The sequence below is a fragment of the Gavialis gangeticus genome, unplaced genomic scaffold, assembly GCF_001723915.1.
Source record: "Gavialis gangeticus isolate Ggan-Ray unplaced genomic scaffold, GavGan_comp1, whole genome shotgun sequence".
Classification (NCBI taxonomy): domain Eukaryota; kingdom Metazoa; phylum Chordata; order Crocodylia; family Gavialidae; genus Gavialis; species Gavialis gangeticus.
In genome coordinates, this window is record NW_017728964.1 from 12,386,105 (window position 1) to 12,404,621 (window position 18,517).

The following is an 18,517-nucleotide window of genomic DNA, read 5'->3' on the forward strand; positions in this document are numbered from 1 at the left end:
GGGGGGGGGGGGTACCTTTCTTCAGTGCTCCATACTCTGTGTGCACATCTACAGTGTTGTGATTACAGATCATGTAGCCATATACAGGTTGACTTTATACCACCTAGCTTGGGTACCAGTACCAGTCTGGTTAAGTCTGTGTGGATCAGGCATGGATTTACCCGCCCCAGTATTTACCCAGCTTCTGCAGGGGGGGGTGGCAGTCGGCACTGAGCTGTCCCAGCTGGCTTGGATAGGTGGATCTATACAAATCGCATTTTGGCTGCAGCACAGATTAATACCATTAGCATAAATTTAAGCTGAAGGCATGATCCTGGCAGTGGAGAGTGAAATTACAGCCACACTGTGGCTTGGCTCTTTGCACATCTCTGCTAAGACCTAACTTGTTTTGGAGAAGGCTCAGGTGATCCCAGCCCTGGTGTTCCATCATCTCACTGCTGGCATTTGGCTGTAGCTCCAATGGGCTGCTGTGTCACACTAACCAAGAAGGGTAGGGTAGGCCTGGCAATGCATTATGCCCCATGTTCCTGGTCCACTTGGCATTGCTGGAGTGGGTAGCCCCCCTTATTCCAAACACTGGAGTAGAGACTGCCACAGGTTGGACCCCTCTTCCTTTCCCATCTCATTTGCACCACCTTTCACGCTTCCTCCAGGTCAGTGCCTATGGATTTATCACCGACAATTACAAGAATTTTTCAGACCACTACTACGAGCTGGAGAAGAAGCCTCTGGTGTTTTATGCCAACCACGACATGCTGCTGGAGGCTGAGCTCTGGAAGAGCCTGCATCGGGTGGGCATCATGAAGCTGTACCAGCGATGAGGCAGGCTGGTAGCTTATAGGGACAACTTCCCTGCATTTGCTGGATGGAAAGAAAGCATTCTTCTCCTCTTTCCCATGGGGTCCCTTCTCCCCTTCTGAGGCTGTCAAGAACTTACAGGCAAATGGGGCCTATTCACTCATTGCCAACCCTACAAACTGAAGTAGACGAATTGCCTCGACTCATTCTTCAGGTCCAGGGTGTGGGCTGGAGGGCTTTACTTCGAGGCTTCAGAAGCAGCAAAGCAACTGTGGCCGACTCTGCTTAGGCCTTTTTGGCATTTGGCTGGAGACAACAGAATCTGGAGCTGCCTTTGCCACAGTGGAAAGCTATGCCGTTTCTCCCAACGCACCCAAGATGAAGTGGGCAAGAGCTGCCAACAGCTGTCAGGGTGCATCTTCTGCTCATCTCCCAAGCGACTGTGATGGCACCAAGTGGGGATGCTGGAGGGTCCCATTACTCCCCTTCCTGTTATACACTGCCTTCCCTCAGCACACAGCTTCCAGCTGGAAAATGTGCTGCCCACCATTGCCTCCTGCCCATGAACAGCAGCTTCCTTCAGGACTCAAGATAGCCCCAGCCCTATTTCCTTCTGCTTTTAAACTCTTCCCTCCACCCTTAGTGTAATGCATCACGACACCACCCTCCACAGCTGAAGACAGCCAGGTGGAACTTGTGGATATCGCAGGTAGACAGCCAAAGAGCATTACTGCTGGGCATGGGGAAGCCTTAATACTATAGTCATCTATAACCCCTCATCTCACACTCATGCTCCACTTCCTCAGTGGAACTCCATTCTTCCACCTCGCTCACCAGCACAGCACAAGGTCTGACCGCTTCAGCCCTTGTTTAGCTTGTCACTCCATGTTGTAGTCAAAGGTGATGGAGTTTTTACAGGTAAATTGCAGCAACCCTGCCCTCTGCTAGCTGGAACCTCAGAGGCAGATTGGGGTGGGTGGACTTGTGTAAGGTGGGTGATAGAATCACAAGGCAGCAAGTGCCTTATTTGCATTTCAAATTAATGGTGCCTCTGGGTAGAGTAAAGAAGAACCTACTTCTTTTAGAGATATAGGAGGGGACCTGCCACTCCATTGGGTAAGACAAAACCACCATCAAATTTCATTTGAAAACAATTAGGCAACAGAAGGATAGTGGGAGGGGGTGGGATCTTTAACCCTTAAAGCCTTATTGTCAGATAATTAAGTGTAAATAGGACACATCAGATCTGCTACAAGTAAGTTTATGTGCTACAGGAATGCTGCAAGGGCTAGGGATAGATGGATGGGTGCGAAAGGACAATGGGGAGAGATGAAGTGTAATTTGAAACATTTTCCCACTTTGTATAATTGCATAAATGTTGAATGATCTTTTTCCTTTTATGTTCTCTTTTGTTGTTTTAGCCAAGGGGTTGGGGCAAAACATGACAGGTAGAGAGGCTGCTATAGAAAGCAAAGCAACAATGCAGTGTATGACTGGTGTTATTAGAGGGCAGGTTGGCAGGAGGGGGTTGTCTTGCAGTGACTACCAAAGTAGAGAGGATGAAAGACTTAAACCTGTGACTGACCTTCACTAGCAAAAGCTGATGCAACCAATGCTAATTCAGAGCCAGGTGGTTCAGTGCCAGATTGTTTCAACCCGGCAACTAAATTTAGGATTTTTTTTTTTTTTATAGTTTAGTCATTGTTTGCTGTAAGTCACCATGGTAGAATAGCATTCAGCTCTCCAGTTATGGTTGGGAGACACAGCATAGTGGATAAGCACAAGACTGGGGTACAAAATACCTAGAAACTCAATCCAATTGTGTTACAGACTAGTTTTGCCCTCTACCTGTTGGCAACATACACATTAAGAGCATTTTTGTACATCAGCCAATTTAGACTTGTTCCCTTATGCATTAGCCTCAGGCTTATCCTAGTCTTCAAAATGTAACAGCAAGTGGGTCATCCTTGGATTACAGATCCAGAGCCCTTCACAGGACACTCAAGGTAGCTTTATGCAAGTATACAGAAGGGGAAGAGGAGGTAAGTTAACACAAGCTACCCACCAATAACAAGAAAGTGACTGCCATTGTCAGACTGGAAGTGCTCTAGGCAACCAGGTTATCTCAGGCCAGACACTCTGCTGGTTCAAAAATTGCATCCTAAACTTTCATTCTCTTCTCTCATTTAACTGCCTCCGCTTGGGTTGCTGCCAGCATGAGCATCATCTGGCAGGAAAAAAGGCTTAAGTCTTACAGCTCTCAAAATCCAACACCAGGACTGGAAAAAGCAATGAAGTTGCATACTATATTTCTGCCAGCTCCAGCTACTAAAGAGTCTAGGCTTAGACAGAGGTTGCTGCCTTCTATAACCACTGGACATCAATTCAAATGAAAAATCATTTATAGACATGCTCTGGAAGTGGTGGGGGCAGTATGCTTTAATTAGCACAGCTCCCAATAGCCGTGCTAATTAAAAGTACCCAGAGCATCACACACATCAATGTCCCCGTGCTGAAAAATGGCAGCAGGTGTGCTTTTAACCGAAGCTCGTTGAACAACCTTTAAAGCACCCCTACCGCCATTTTTCAGCATGGAGGTGCCAACACATCTGACACTGGAGTCTGGTGGAGCACAGTAATTACCACTCAAGCAGACTCAATTGACTGAGCCTGCTCCAACATGCTGTAATTAAAGCACATTGGAGAAGCCTCCCTACACATGTATAGGAGCTCAAAGTTACTACCAAGGGCCAGGCAGGGCTCCGAAGAGGATATTGCTGACTTGCAGACACCCTTTTCTCAATTAAACTACACCCCGCTACTTCTAGTAGTTTCTTTTGAACCTCTGCTGTACAAGAGAATCAAATGACACATGCTGAAAAGTTAGTGCTAACACTGGTTTTAGCTTATCACCAAAGGAACAACTGCAGGCATCCAAAATTGTCAGCAATTTATTTATTTTTTTGCCTGAAGATAAATCTCACTGATGGACAGCACTTCTCTCCAGCCAGTTCTGCTGAAACAGGACCTATTTGGGTAAAGGGAAAAAAGTCATTATATTTGACAAAAGAAAGGAGCTAGTTAGTGTCAAACTAAAGCAGAGATTGTGGCCAGACACAGAAACTTTTCATCTGTATTTTACTAAAAGAACATTGTCTGAGGAGGCTGGGAAGTTTTAAGACTTCAGGATGGATGACAGGTCAGTTGTTGCTCTATTACTGACTGGCATAGCAATTGGAACCTTTACTTCCTGAGATGCAAGTCTGGCCTTGTCCATGTCACAGCTAGCTGCACTACAGCCACATTCCTGCCACTCCAAGAACTCATCCTCTCCATATGCATGGTATAAGTGTCTATTTGCCAGTGAGTCAAGGAGTCTGTGAGAGCTCAGGAGCACAAGCAAATCCCCAGTTACCTGGAAGCAACCATTTCACTAATGCCTGAGCTACCTAGTACCTACTGATCAACCAGAAGCATACTAGAAACAGACATGTAACTTCAGGTCAGCGCCTGCAGCTTGCAACATCAAGTTAATGGAGACTTCGGTGACTAATGAGAAAGCTACTGCCTGGACACACAACATACAGCCCTATGCCAGTGTAATTTTACTTGAATTTGGTGCAGAATTACTCCAGGGAAAACCAGGACAGACTCATCCCAGTGTAAGCCCTGTGCACCTACTAGCAAGCAAGTATTACCTGCTCTCCTACCACCTAGTGGCAAGGCACTACCTGCAAGCAGGCAGCCCAAATTGCCTGTTTATTCCAGATCCTTGAATAACTTATGCTTGCACACGGCACTAGGAAATCACACCGCACAAACATCTTATGTGCCCAAGTGCTAATAGATGTTATCTAGATACAGCAAGTAAGGGTTACATTGATAACTCCTGGATCCGGCCATTCTCCAGTACTAAATGCTTATTTCCACTTTCTATTTCTAGTCTGGCTCTTCATTTTGTTTTTCCTGAAGCCTGGCAGCTGCAGCTATTTCCTAGTAAGCTATGTCCCCTCAACTAAATAACCCCTGTTGTGTCCAAAGTGGGACATTAGAATCCATATAATACAGCAAGTGCAGAAAACTTTGTACAGGAAGATCCTGTCCAGTTCCTACACATTCAGTGTGAATTATTCAGCATCCCTTAGAACCAAATGTTTCTCCCTACCCAACATAGCTGCTTCCAAGCCCAAATGAGTTCCAGTTCCATTACTTTCAAATCCACTGTTCAATGCATGGCAGCTCGGGGCATCATGCAGATATTCCACAGGCCATCAGCAAACACACCACGTGCCTTCCAAACCCTGTTAGAAAATATGAACACTGAATGCGAGTTGCTAGAGGAATGCAGATCATTATTAGTCATTTGGAAATACTTTGCAGTTAACATTTCAGGCAGCCATCTCAAAAGTGTTTAAAGCTTTAAGAATGAGGAGAGGAAAATTCATAACGGGTGTCGAGCATAACTGACTTGCCCAAAGTTGAGCAGCAACTGGTGTCAGAGTCCAAAATAGAACTTAAATCTCTAAAGCCCAGTCTCTTTCTGTTAGTCACTAATGCTCCTGGATGGGAAGCAAAGCAATCCCTCATGATGAGTATGGATGAAAAGGCAGGGCCCTGTTTTTACTCCAGTGGGACAGCAGTAGAGCACACAGAATAATGGCTTTGTTTACCACTATGACTGATGTGGAAAAATTTTGTCCCTGGTTTATGAGCCTCAGAGATATTCATTTCTCCCTCACAGCTGAGTTTTCAGACAGGGATAACAGCACATCATTGGCTCAGACTTGCAGGGACAAAAAGCAGACTGGAAAATGCAGAGTTCAGAAACCTCTAAAAACACACCAGATCACAGCCTGCTGAGAAGCAGGATTAAACCTGCCCAGGAAGCCAGCACTGATCACTGTCTTCCTGACAAACGTGTTCAGTGTCTCTGCACTCTGGGCAGCAAGAGCAGGTTACATTTCTACTTAGGTTTTCCACAAGCCACACATTACTCTAGCAATTTGCTATCTGCTTGCAATCAAAGCAATCACCATGGGCTTGCAAGAGGTGGCTTCTATAGTTCAAGATAATGTCTTAGAAGGAAGAGCTGCACCCTGTGAACACCAAGCAGAAGCCATGTATTAGACAGTCATCACACAAGCTCTTTTAAGAGAAAAAAATTCCCACTCTGCAAACCCAGTTCAGATAAAGTAGAGCATGAAATGCAGAGTCCCAGTATTAGAAATCCAGAAAGGAAGGTTTCAGATGGCTAATTCTGGATTACAACTCAGACCTTAGGATGGCCATGGCCTGTCCTGCACAAAGCCAAAAGGCACCTTGTCAGCACTCTCTTTTCAATCTATAGTCAAGATTTCCTATGATAAATCCCTGCTTAAAGGCACCAATGTAGATGATAGTTTGTGTTACCCACTGTTATTAAAAAGTGTGCCCTCCCTATCTTTTGGCAGCTACAGGGAGGGAGTAGGCATATTACTTGAAGCAACTTTAAATCTCACTTGAACTCATTTTAAGCAGACACCACTCTTCAGTGTTATATAGAGCCTTTTCCTCCATCAGCTCCCTCCCCACACCTAGGAAGAATCCGACACTGCTTTCTGCAATACTGTTGAGGATCTTTTTGTCAACTGCATTTGGGCACATGGAAAATATAATCACTGCACCTCCAAAAGAAGCTATTATTTAGCTTCTCTATTCCCTTTTGAGTCACCACCTGGTATCTGTGAGTGACACCTCTCTGCTCCCCACCAGCCAAAGGCATGTTTCTGAGCATCTCTGGGTGAGTAAACAGACCAATTATTCTTTCAATAGGCCTATTTCTGTGGCAAGGGCACTTCTGGGATGAGCTGCATCAAATGTCTCCATTATGGAGTGTTATCTAATCCCTCCTTGCTCCATTCTCCCCCACTCACCTTTGACCGTGTCAACAACCACATGCCCTGCCCAGCAGAGACAGATTTAGATTCCCATTCAACCTTTGGCCCTCGAAAGCAAAGGGTTCTGCACTCAGGTGTCTGCTGCAACAATACAGCAGCATGCAACTGGTACCCAGTGGAAAAACCAATCAATTCCATTAATCAAATGATTGGGCTTTTCTCCCTGCTCCCATCAGGCTCCAGAGATCATGGCAGTGTCACCCAACACCACTGTACAATGAAACACCCTTGCTTCCTTATCTCAGAGACAGTGAAAGGGAACCAGCCAGTCGTGTGACTGTACAAGGCAGATGCTACAATGCCTCACCACTGCATAGCGGATGCAGAGCAACAGTGGCTCATCACAGGATCTCCTCAGATCCAGACCCTCGGGAAGCTGGATGACAGCATCCTTGGCTCCAAGTCCCCCATTCTTCTTTGTGAAATACAGATGTGCCACGCTCTGGGAATCTGTGAAGAGGCCAGAGGGTTAGTCGTTTAAAAATCAGGTGGTTATTTAAAATCATTTAAAAACTGGTAGTGCTGAGCCTCAGAGGTACAACTCCACAAAATGAAAATACTTTTTTCAGACAGGGATAACTTCATATCATCATCAGCTCAGCTTTCACAGCCCAAGACCCCTCACAGGGGTTCACTGCGTGCTCTGCCCTGGTTGACAACGACATCTGGTGGAGACAGGCACTCTGGACATGCGCCCATTTTCAGGTTGGCCATTCAACGAGAGGTCGGACTGTGCAAAGGGATACCAACAAACCTTGCCTTCGCCAAGCCACGCCACGCCACGCCACTAGCAGACAGTTTTTCCCACCCGGGTCTTCAGTCAGCATCGCCACTCATTACAACTCTCAACATGACGGCAGAACAATCCCCTTTTCCTTCTTGTCCTTGCCCGTCGTCTAGCCACGCAGCACGTGGCACCACAGCGTACTTTACAGTCAGTTATCGCCTGGCCCCACGGCAAGATGGGGAGAAAGCACCAATCTCTGGGCTGCCACAGGAGAGAGACACCCCACAGGGCAAATGTGAACAACTCACGGACCCTGCAGACAGCCGGGCTTTGCACTGTCTCCTCACAGCATCCCAGGGCACTCGCCCTGTGCCAATGTCCACCCAGGATTCCCACGTGGGCACAGCCCTCCCCTTGGCAGGCGCTGTTATAAGGACCCCCCGACCACAGCCACTTCTGATGCCCAGCGAGGCCGCCCAGCGGCCTTCAGGGGACCCCCTGGGCCCAGCCCCGCCTGGGAAGTGCATCGGGGTCACGCACGGGTCAGCTAAGCGGGGTGGGGGGCACCTTACCCCGCAGAAAGGACTGGGCAGGCGGGAGGCCGCCCCCGCCATAACCCACCAGAGCCACCCGCCCCTGCCGGCTGGGCAGTCCGCCGCGAGCCGCGCCCTCCTAGCACGCGCCGGCCCCAAGGATGACGCCGGATCCCGCTCGCCTAAGCGCTCACCCCCAGCGCCGCCGCCATCGCCTGCCCCGAGCGCAAAGAAGGTGGGGCCTGCGAGGAATCCAGGCCTATCCCGCGCAAGTCTCGCTCCAGCTCTCGCGAGGTTTGCGGGGGTTCTGGGAAAGCGAGTTCTTGCGTGGAATGGGCTGGGATGAACTGGACTGGAGGGGGAAGGGCGCTGTGGGCTGGCTGAGGGCCTCAGCCAGGTGCCTCAAGGCCCTCGCGCCCCACGAGCTCCTGCTTGGTATCAGTGATCCTCAACAGGGCGCTGCAAGGCCCCCGGATGGTTGCAGTCCCTTCATGGCACCCAGGCTTCATGATGCACCAGCCCAGAGATTTCACATAGGAACCCACAGCCTGGCCTGGGTGGCCTTTTCGCCAGAAAGATGGCTGTATTTTTTTCTCTCCATAGTCAAAAAAATGAGGGAGAACTTAAGAGGCAGCATTTTCAGAGAGAATCCTTCCGTTTGCGGGCAGTCTGTGCCGCGGCTGCTCAATGGGCCTTGAGGTGACCTAAGAGGCCAACAGACCGGCCCCCAGGACGGAGCTGCTGGGTTTTTCCTCCCTCCACTCTCTCTTCTCTGCTTCGAGGGCCAGGAGCTTTACCCCGGGAAGGACAAGGTGGCACCATTAGAGTCCTTCCAACTCGTGATGCCAAGTGGTGCCTGGAGCCTAGCAAGGGGTGTCTTGAGTCTAATAAGGTTGAGACCTGCAGCTGTGCAAGATATGACGAGAAGCAAGAGGCGCACGTTACAGGGGGAAAGAAAGTCCCTGTTTGGTTTGATACAGGTGCTTATTCTGTGCTTATTGCTGTAGAGCTGATGCGAGGGGTCACCAGCGTAGTGCCCAAAACCATGGAGGGGTGTGAGCTGGGCAGTAGGCTGACAACAGAAGACAGGGTAGAGTTGTGCCTTATAGACCAAATCCAAGATTCATAAGCTTTCCTAAATAGCAGCTCTTGTGTCATCGGATGCTATGATGAGACATCGTCCGTTGTGCATGTGGAAAGAGGGAGAGGCCACTTCATGTCGAACACTGGTTCTGATCACAGCATTCACATCGTTTGTTTCCTCATCAGGGAAATAATTGTCATTACTAATGATGTGACACCCATTGTTCAGGTCCGGTGGTTTGCAGCTAGCATTGTACAGCTGGGATCTAAAAGTCACAGCTTAAAGACTTTATAAGTGTTTAGGATTTTTGAGGGGGGGAGTGTTCACAAACTATAGCTGTGAGCCCAGGATAGGTTTGATTTCAGTAAGTCCCTGCTCAGTTGCACCCAGCTGAAATCAGAACAGGACACTAGAGCCCAAGGCGATCAACTACACCATTATCATGCTGTTTAGTAATGGTGTTTAGTCATTCTTTACATACACGGTGTACTGGTAATAAACAAAAGAAATGGTATTTGTCATTTCCACAGAGTTCTGTATCTTCAAAAGGCAGTCTAGGCATGAGTTAATAAATTATGGCTATGTATTAAGTAAGTAATTAGCAAGGGATTTGGGATTAATGGGAGATTAGTTAGTAAATGTGTGTACAGTGCTTTGAGTATATAATGAAATCTGCAAGTGTTCTGATTATCATCTGTTATTAGAAGATGCTGCAGGAGCCATGGAGCATTACCCAACCCCTGAACTGTAACAGACTTCAAAGACCCCAAAAGTACACATCTCCAAATGAAACGGATGGAATCAACAAGCATAAAGAACTCCTGCCCCTCCCCTTCTGGATTTGATCTGCTCATTTGCTTCTAATGAGAAACAGGCAACACAAAACCCTAATGGCCGAAAGTTAAAAATGAGACACCCACAGGTTAGAAATGAGATAGTGAAAGTGATTAACAAGGGAACCAGGTACTGTTAATTCTCCATCTTTTGATGCCTTCAAACCAAGGAGGGAGATCTCTAAGTTATGTATTAGTCACAAGTTTTGGGGATCAATACAGAAGTATGTGGGTAGACAAGGTTCTTCGGGTGAATCTGATATCTTTTATTAGACCAACTTAAATAGTTGGAAAAAAAAAATTTTGGCAAGCTTTCAGATTTAAAAACCCTTCGTCAGGCTGAGGAAGTCTCTGCAGTTGGGCTGTGTTCTCTTCCTGGATGGGAGTATGCAGGTGACATTCTATGGCTGGCATTACACAGAAGGCCAAACTTGATGATCTAAAAATCCTTTCTTGTCATATTTTCTCTGAAAATAATGAATATGGCTCCTACAGTTACCGTGTGTTTTCTCAGAAGTGGCTAGGAAGCTTGTATGTATTGGCCGGTGTAAACTGGTAGTGACGCTCGGTAACGCTGTACTTTCATACTCATTATGGTGATGGCAACAGTGCTGCAAAGACACCTCTGACTCTAGATACACTCACCATGGGGGAGCTGATGTTCCCATATTCTTGAGTGCAATGTGAGCAGGGATGGTCTTCAGCCAACTTACCCGAGTGCTGTCTGGGTTCCCAGGAGGAGGCAGGATGGCTTGTTTGTTTGTTTAGCCCTGGGTCTTTCTGACCTCGCTCTATTTTAGAATCTAACTTTCCAAAGCATGTAACTAACCTGAGCCTAGGACTCTCTGCTCTCCAGCAAGGCCAAGTTTAGTCTTTTAAAAGTCTCAAACAAAGCAAACAGAAATCAATTAGCCTCTTCATTTTCTGCTCCCAGTCAAGAGAGTGGGTGTGGGTGAGGAATCAAGGAATCTGCTGGGGCTCTTCTGCAGTGGCTCTACTGGAATAGACCAAGTGCTACTGACCACCTGGAAGAGCAACAGAGACAATAACTGGTGTCCACCTTATCACATGCAGAAGTCCCTGGTGCAGGAGGCACTGTAGGGTCAGGCAAGTTGAGCCTAAGCCCTGGCGAGTCTGTCACATTGTTAATAGTCCTGGGTCCATGGAGCATAAACCGATACCCATCTGTTCCTGACCAGCCCTAGCAGCCATCGGGATGATTGTGACCCAAGAGCATGATTCTTAAAATGCTGTCCTGAGGGGCTGAAAACCTATTAGTAAGCCTAATCATAACAGTGGACAGGTCAGATGTTCTTCTCAGACCTATGGTATGTTGTCTATAGTAGAGTTATATATACTATTTATTAGCAGAACCAGGCTAATTACCACAAACAAGCCTCTGTGAAAAGGCCTTTTTCTACTATGGGCGACAATAGCAACCCCTCAAACTCCCACCAACCCAACCACCTACACAAAAACCCTTAGAAAAGCAACTTTTATAAGCCCCAATAAAACAATAGGTTTGAAAATAGGTTAAAAATAAACCAAATAGGTTAAAAAAAAGACCTATTAAAACTCTACTCCATGCAGCGGAGCCAGTCTTCACAAAATTCACTTAAGACTTTGCTACAAGCATTGATTGTGCATGGAAGAAGCTCAGATATTACTATGGCGGACAGCCACATAAAAGGATAGACAGGCCGACCTTGCAAAGGAATGTATGTACAGTATTTAGCTAACTAGCAAGTAAGCAAGCCAACACAGTAAATACAAATCCCAGAACAGTCTGTGATAAACATAGCACGGCTATGGTTATTTAAGATCACGCAATCACAGTGAATCAGAAAATGTTCCAGGGTTTATTTTATAAGAATAACAAAGTCTCTGCAGCGTAAGAGCTGACTCCCACCTCTCTCAGCTTTTAAATCTGTGTTGGCCAGCAGAGAGAATTATTTTTTTGGTGAGCAAGGGACTGTATAGATGAGCCAAAGGAAGATGAACAAGGTTCCCCTGGGCACATCACACATACACAATATATATATATTGCTTCTCTACAAAGTGTCGTGTCTATGGGAATCTTGGTTTTCTTATATTCAGGGTTTTACTTCTGAAACTTGGTTCACCTGTAGGGGGCGATCACGTTAAACAAATCTTTAGAGGAAAACTTTGCTTTAGAATTACAAGGTATGTAAAAGTCTCATAGAATTGAATAAAAAATTATAACCTTTATATTGGCAGTAAAACCCATCCTGCAGAGCTGAATGGTGACTGATATCTCTGTTAAAAATGAGATGTTTCACGGGAAGGTAAAAGACCCTCTCCCCCACAAAGGACAGTCATGGATTAAGTAATTATGGATTCCCCTGCAGTCTTCATCAGTTAATGGTGGCTTATGTCCTTGCACATGAGAATTTATATCCCTTATACATTTCTGTCCTGCCTCCTTCAACAGTAGATGCCGTTATCTTCCAAGTAAATGTCTAATTCTTTTTTGAATGCTAATAAGCTCTCAATCTTTGTAAGGTCTTGTGCAAATGAGTCCTTCAGGTTAAGTGCATGCTGTGTAAAAATGAGAATGACACCATTTCACATAATAAGCCCTGGGTCTTCCTATATCAGTCAGACAAATAAACAGCAGTCATTACTGTTTACTGAGCTGTCTGAGCTTCACCAGGGAAGTGCAATATTTTTGTGGTACTGATTATCTCCATATCAGATACCATGGTGGTGGGCAAAAGGAAGGAAGGAAGGAAGATGGCAACACTTCCACTGACTACAGTAGGGGTCCGATTCCATCCCAGAAGGGAGAACTGGAGAGCAAGGTCACCTTTCCAGTACTCCCACTGGATTCTGCTTTTGCCTGCTCTTATGCATTACAAGCCTTTCCACATGGGGAGCTCTGCATGCTTAACTAAATGCTAGCAATTGAATTTCTTTTCTTCTCAGTGCCCTGCCTGCTACAGTCTCATCCAGCAGCAAATGCCAGTGCGAAGGAAGACTCAAAGAAGCAGAGCATGTTTTGGATTTGAGACCTCCCACTGTGGTTATCAGCTTAAACATATGGCTGGGAAAGAAAAGGGTATTTGAACTTATTCAAAAGAGAAGTCCCCCACTGCTAGATGTTCCCTGCAGGCAGCAATCTACCACACAGCCTAGGTCTGTAAAGCACGGGGGGGAGCAACATTTGCAGAGTTGCTGAAGAGATGGCAGGTTTAGTTTGTTACATCTGTTCTTTGTGTTCTTCTATTTCAGCTGCCACTGCACTGCACACAGGACAGAGCTGCGACGGATGGTCTGGGCCACTGGTATTATTATAACCACAGATGGTTTTATTCTGTATGCACTACTAGTTATGGGGGGAGGGTGGGACACAGCCTGGGCTTGCTGTTTAGAAACCTGCTTGCACCCCATCATTCCCCACCTAGCTCTTGCCATGAGCCATATCTGCTCTCTGAATCCATGCCCAACCCAGTGCCCTCCTGCTACTGCTGAAGCTGTGGTGGTTTAGCGCACCCCTAGGGTTGCCAAAGTCCAGTTTCCAGACACTGGCATCCAGCTGGACTCTGGACAAACACCCCCGGTTCTGAGACTGTCCAGGTGAAAACCAGATGGATGCCAACTGATTGAGAACTAATAGTTCAAGGAGAAGAGACCTTTATGTTATCTAGTCATACTGTGGAAAGCAAAAGCACAACCTGAGGTACTTCAGCCAAAATTGTGGTGTTTCCAGTGATTCAAAACCAGACCAGGTGGTACAGAGAACTAAGGCCCCCTAAAGTAGAGAACAGTGGACAGAATTTATCTCTACCTGGACAGGCTTCAAGTACATCCTTAGATCCACCCCTCCTCTCCAGGTCCTTTAAGCCCAGGTTACACTTTAGACACAAACATAAACTCATTGCTGGATTGAGGCCTAAGCAAGGGCCAACCTAAAAACTGGGTGCCTTGACTGATGGGCATACTATTTGAAAGTGCCCATGCTAGAGCTTCCAGATACACATTGATTCTTCCTAAGTGTGTTGAGGTGCCTGAGTTCAGAGCCCGAGTGTGGATCCTCCACTTAAGGGAACAGAAACTGATCTCTTGCTTCATTTCACGTCAAATGGCAGAAGAAACAAATGAATCACCCTCCCACGCTGTTATTTTGCCAACTTCCTCCCAACTTTGTCTCTACCCAGGGGTTTTCACCTCTGCCCCCAGCTAAGCTTTGGGGGGACTGCCCACGACTGACACTGAATGGAGTCTTCTGGGTGTATATTTTAGGGTGTATCAAGGCCATAGAGGCACTGAAAGAAAAAATGAGGCACTTGTCTTCAGCCTCAGATGCAAGGTTCTGGTCAACCAGTCCAGCATTTTATATAGTGGATAGGCTGTATTAGTCCTTTGAAGGGGTAAATTACAACATAGGTCCATCAGATACATCATTCCTGTTATTATACATAGGTACATAAAAGCTGGGAACAGTCAGATATGCTTATTGGACAATAGGGGTTCAAGTGATCAATAGGCAAATGACTGAAAAACTCCTTCTTTGTAGATGTAAAAAATTCCTTCACAGATAGATACATGTGTGCCTAGAGTATGCACCAGCTTTTATCTTAGTATTTTTCATAACAGCACATTTTATATTCTTACCCATCAACAGTTTATTATTTCACCAAGGATCACAGTAGAGTATAATCACAACAGTTCATCCATCAAGTTTAGATGCAATATTTTAGGCATGTACTGAGCATACAAATGCATTCTCATAACAATTGTCATAAACAGGATTGAGGTCAAGTAGGTATACAAATTGCCAAGATTTCTTATTGCATTTACTTAAAATTCTTCAGTGCTGCTAACACATTTATCACATCTCCAAAAGCTCCTTGAGGAATAAGGATGTAATTGTCTTAAGACACTTTTAGGAAAAGGGTCTTTGGCATTTGAATTGTTTGATATGAAAGGGATATGAAAGGGATATGAAGATATCAAGAGCAATTGCAGGTTGCTGCGGTGAATTTACTTGTTCTCACAAAGCAATAACGTGTAGATGGCAATATTTACTAAAAACCCAAAAATGGGAGCTTGAGGTCTCATTGAGGAGTGGAGACTCAGGAAGATATTTTTTTTTAATATATACATGAACAGAAGAAGAAATGCGGTCCTTGAAATTATACTCCTGTACTGCTTTTGGTTAGCACTGGTAACATCAAAGGAGGAAGAGTTTGTCTATGGGGCTGGTGGTACTTCTCAGCTTTGCAACATCCTTGGTGGGTTCAACAACCCTGAGATGCACACAGTAGCCTCTGGTTTATTTATCTGGTGTCAGGATGCCTCAGGCCCCTATAACCTTTTCTTTTCTACTGGATGCTCGAATGACCTTTTATTAGCCATTTATTTTCTACTTGAATACCTAGTTTCCAGCTCTCAATTTTTCTGTGGCTTCCAAAGATATCCAACAGGGGCCACACTGAACAACCAATATGTCCAACCCGTTTCTCAGTTGGAGGGGGTTTATATTTCATTCAGGGTATGGGCAGATTTAACATTTGCAATGCTTTGGTGCTTTAAACCTGCTATAAAACATGACGGGAGAGATGATGCCTGGTGCTATAGCACTACAGATGTACAGTGTGCAAAATGACTGAATGAAGCAGGAACAACTGTGAAGCAGTTAAGATCATGTTTACTCTTCCCATTATTTAAAAGATGGCCTTTCTGTAGTGGCCAAGACTATCAATAGAATTGACCCCCTGTTATCCAATTTCTTTTACTGTTTCCAAGTTAGACTCTTGCAAGGAAACTGTATCTTTTAGTATTCTCATTCCTTCTTGTGCCTGAAAACTCTTATCACTTCTGGAAAAAAAGAATCATTTTAGAAAGGAAACAACAAAATAACTTATCGTTCTTCTAAGTTTGGTAGGACTAGTCTGTACATTCTTGGTTATAGCTAATATCTCTTGTTTCACATCTCCCAGGGTTTATAATCAAATATGAGACACTATAATGAAGGAACAAGACAGGTTACTTGTATATAGCAAGGTGGATATCTGATTCCTAAGGCAGACATATGGATGGACTACTTTTAATTTGAGATGACAGGCATCTGAAGGAACAAGAGACATTATCTGTGGTACGTTTGATTCAGGAGGCAGTCAAATGGACAGTTTGTAATTTCGAATGAAAACACATGAATTGGCCTTTGTGGCATCTAGGAGATCCCCTAACACAGCAAGAAGTTCCCAGCTAGCTTCATCTCACAGCTTCTCATCAACTCCTACCAGAGATTCACAGTATATAATGACCACTTTGCAGAGGGAAGTAGGCTATTACTTTGCACAGCAGCAGTTCAGACTTCTTTTCTTAACTAGGCCAGAAGAGAGAAGTTTTACCCAGGTCATAAGTGTGGCAGATTCTTGCCTAAGTACTCAATACTAATCTTCTTTAGTCATCTCAGGGCATCTTCACACGTGTTCGGGGGTGGGGGGTGCTTTAATTAAAGCGGCTCCAAGAGCCACTGTGAAAGCACCCTCAGTGTCACTTGTATTCAGTGTCCTGCAGTTCAAAATGGCAGCTGGGTCACTTTAGCTAAAGCTCATTCAACAAGCCTTCATTAAAGTGCCCCCACTGCCATTTTGAGGTACGGAGATGCTGAATACATGTGAAGTGGAGGCTGCTGGAGCATGCTAATTAGCACACTCCAGCAGGCTCAATTAATTTGCACAGCAAGAGTTTGGCACGTGTAGAGGTGCCCTTAATGTCTATTATTATTACTTCATCATCGTTCACTTTGGCTTATCTATGATCCTTTACCCAAACTGGATGGTGCCCTGTGGATTGGTCTTATTGTTTTTATGGTTTCTAGGTGGAGTTCAGACCAGGTACAGACTGTTTTGGGGTACACCAAGGTGGATAGCTTTCCTGATTTTTGAGGGCCCTCTGCAACTCTCTCAGTAAGCATAATGAAGATGGGGCCCAGGTCAGGAAGTCAGGATCAGGTCTGAACTCCCCCTCAAGGTTGGGAGTGAACAGGTCAGGAGTTTGATGAGGCCCACCTCTGACACCGCAGATGTCATGTATCCAGGGCATATGCTGACATACAGGTTTTGGCTATAGAGAACAATGGTCACATATTATCCAAACACCCACATGAGTGTGACCAGTACAGGGGGGAACGTTTCTTGCCTTTGATCTCCCATACAACTCCTCTCCAGATGACATTTCAGACCTTGTACCATCCCTCCCTGGCCACTGAGCCAGTCCCTGTGTCCCATTCATCTCCTCCCACCGAGCTCATGCATGGAGCATCTTCACCACCTAAGCATGCCAAGCCCCCAACATGTGACCAGATCCCTCTGGTAGATTCTCTCCTAATGGGCTCTCCACTGGAAGAGTAGCAAATGATATAAGGCAGGAGTGCCCATGGGCAGATTTAGAATTTGGAAAAGGGGGTGCAGATGGTGAGGTGAATCATCACATATGAAACAGATTTTTCTCCAGTTAAAATAAACTAGAAGCTTTACTAATATGCTAGGGCCTTTGGCTGTACTGAAGCAAAAACAAATATAACTTTATTGGAATGAGTTAAAAACAATCTGCAGGACTGTGAAATAGGAGCTTCAGGAGCTACTAACAGACAGCAGACTTGCAGAACAAAGGCTGGCTTGACTGGTGGAATGTCAAGACCATTAAAAAGAAGAGAGGGTCATTACCACCTGTGGAATGAAGAGTTTAGAAGGGATCAGGTAGATAACAGTGAGACATGAAGTCAATTGACTCCCTCAGCACGGCCTGGCTGTTGGTTTTAAACTTTGGCCGCACCAGGAATCAGAGGAGGGTGCGAGTGCATCAGTTCACCCCCTGGACCTGCACCTGGGCATGGCCAGTCTGCAGTATGGGTGCTACAAGTGGCACAGGCAGCCTCTGTGTGTGGTACATGACAGACTGGGGAAGGAGCAGACAGCACAGTGGTAGATAGGGCAGGAAGCAGAAAGTGGAGCAGCAGATCAGAGAGCACAGGGTTGGAAGCAGAAAGAGCGGTAGATGGGGCACAAGAAGGGGATCAGAGTGGCACTTGGGCAGGAGGTGAGGCTAACTTGTAGCACACCTGCCAAAAAGTTTGGACCTCCCGAATTTAAGGAATCTAAAGGGAAGCCTCAGCCCACCAAGTTATCACTTTTCTTTGTTTCCCCAGGCTACTCTGTGGCTATCTTTAAAACCCTCACTGTTCTTGGGTATTGTCCAAGGATGGCCTGAAAGAGAGTCAATAGACCCACAGGCTGTTTGTATCTCTCCTACTGATTCACTGAGTATCCTCAGGCAAGTCTGTGAACCTCTCTTTGCCTCAGTTTCCCAATCTTTAAAACAGGGATGATGGCCTGTCTCTTTTGTTTGTAAATGCCTTTTAGACCTACAGATGGAAAGGGCTGTATAAATGCTAACAGAGGTATATTTACATACTGAACTCCCACTTGATTTCAATGGCAAGTACGATCTTTGGGTATCTGGGCCTAAGCCTTATTAGCATGATTATTATTTTGCAGTGCCAGTAGTGGCCCACATGGTCTGTTAAACCAGCAAAGTCATTCAGGGTCTGCTCCCTGGAACCCTGGTGTCTCATT

General features: G+C 45.8%; 1 protein-coding gene and 1 long non-coding RNA gene across 3 annotated transcripts in view; one reads left to right on the forward strand and one right to left on the reverse strand.

Annotated features, from left to right (window-relative positions):
- Nucleotides 1-2,189, forward strand: part of ST6GALNAC2 (ST6 N-acetylgalactosaminide alpha-2,6-sialyltransferase 2) — a 19,651-nt gene extending 17,462 nt beyond the window's left edge. Inside the window, 1 exon segment of the mRNA XM_019503001.1 lies at nt 654-2,189. Coding sequence (XP_019358546.1) covers nt 654-821 — 168 coding nt within the window. The 3' untranslated portion in view covers nt 822-2,189.
- Nucleotides 2,190-5,810: 3,621 nt separating this feature from the next.
- On the reverse strand, nt 5,811-8,280 carry LOC109287724. Of its 2 annotated transcripts, none has more exons than XR_002094953.1 (3): nt 8,189-8,280; nt 7,042-7,184; nt 5,811-5,894 (listed from the first exon to the last, which is right to left on the reverse strand). It is a non-coding gene; the product is annotated as an uncharacterized LOC109287724 (long non-coding RNA). The 2 variants fall into 2 exon arrangements; XR_002094955.1 differs by lacking the exon at nt 8,189-8,280 and adding an exon at nt 8,034-8,055.
- Nucleotides 8,281-18,517: the final 10,237 nt, after the last annotated feature.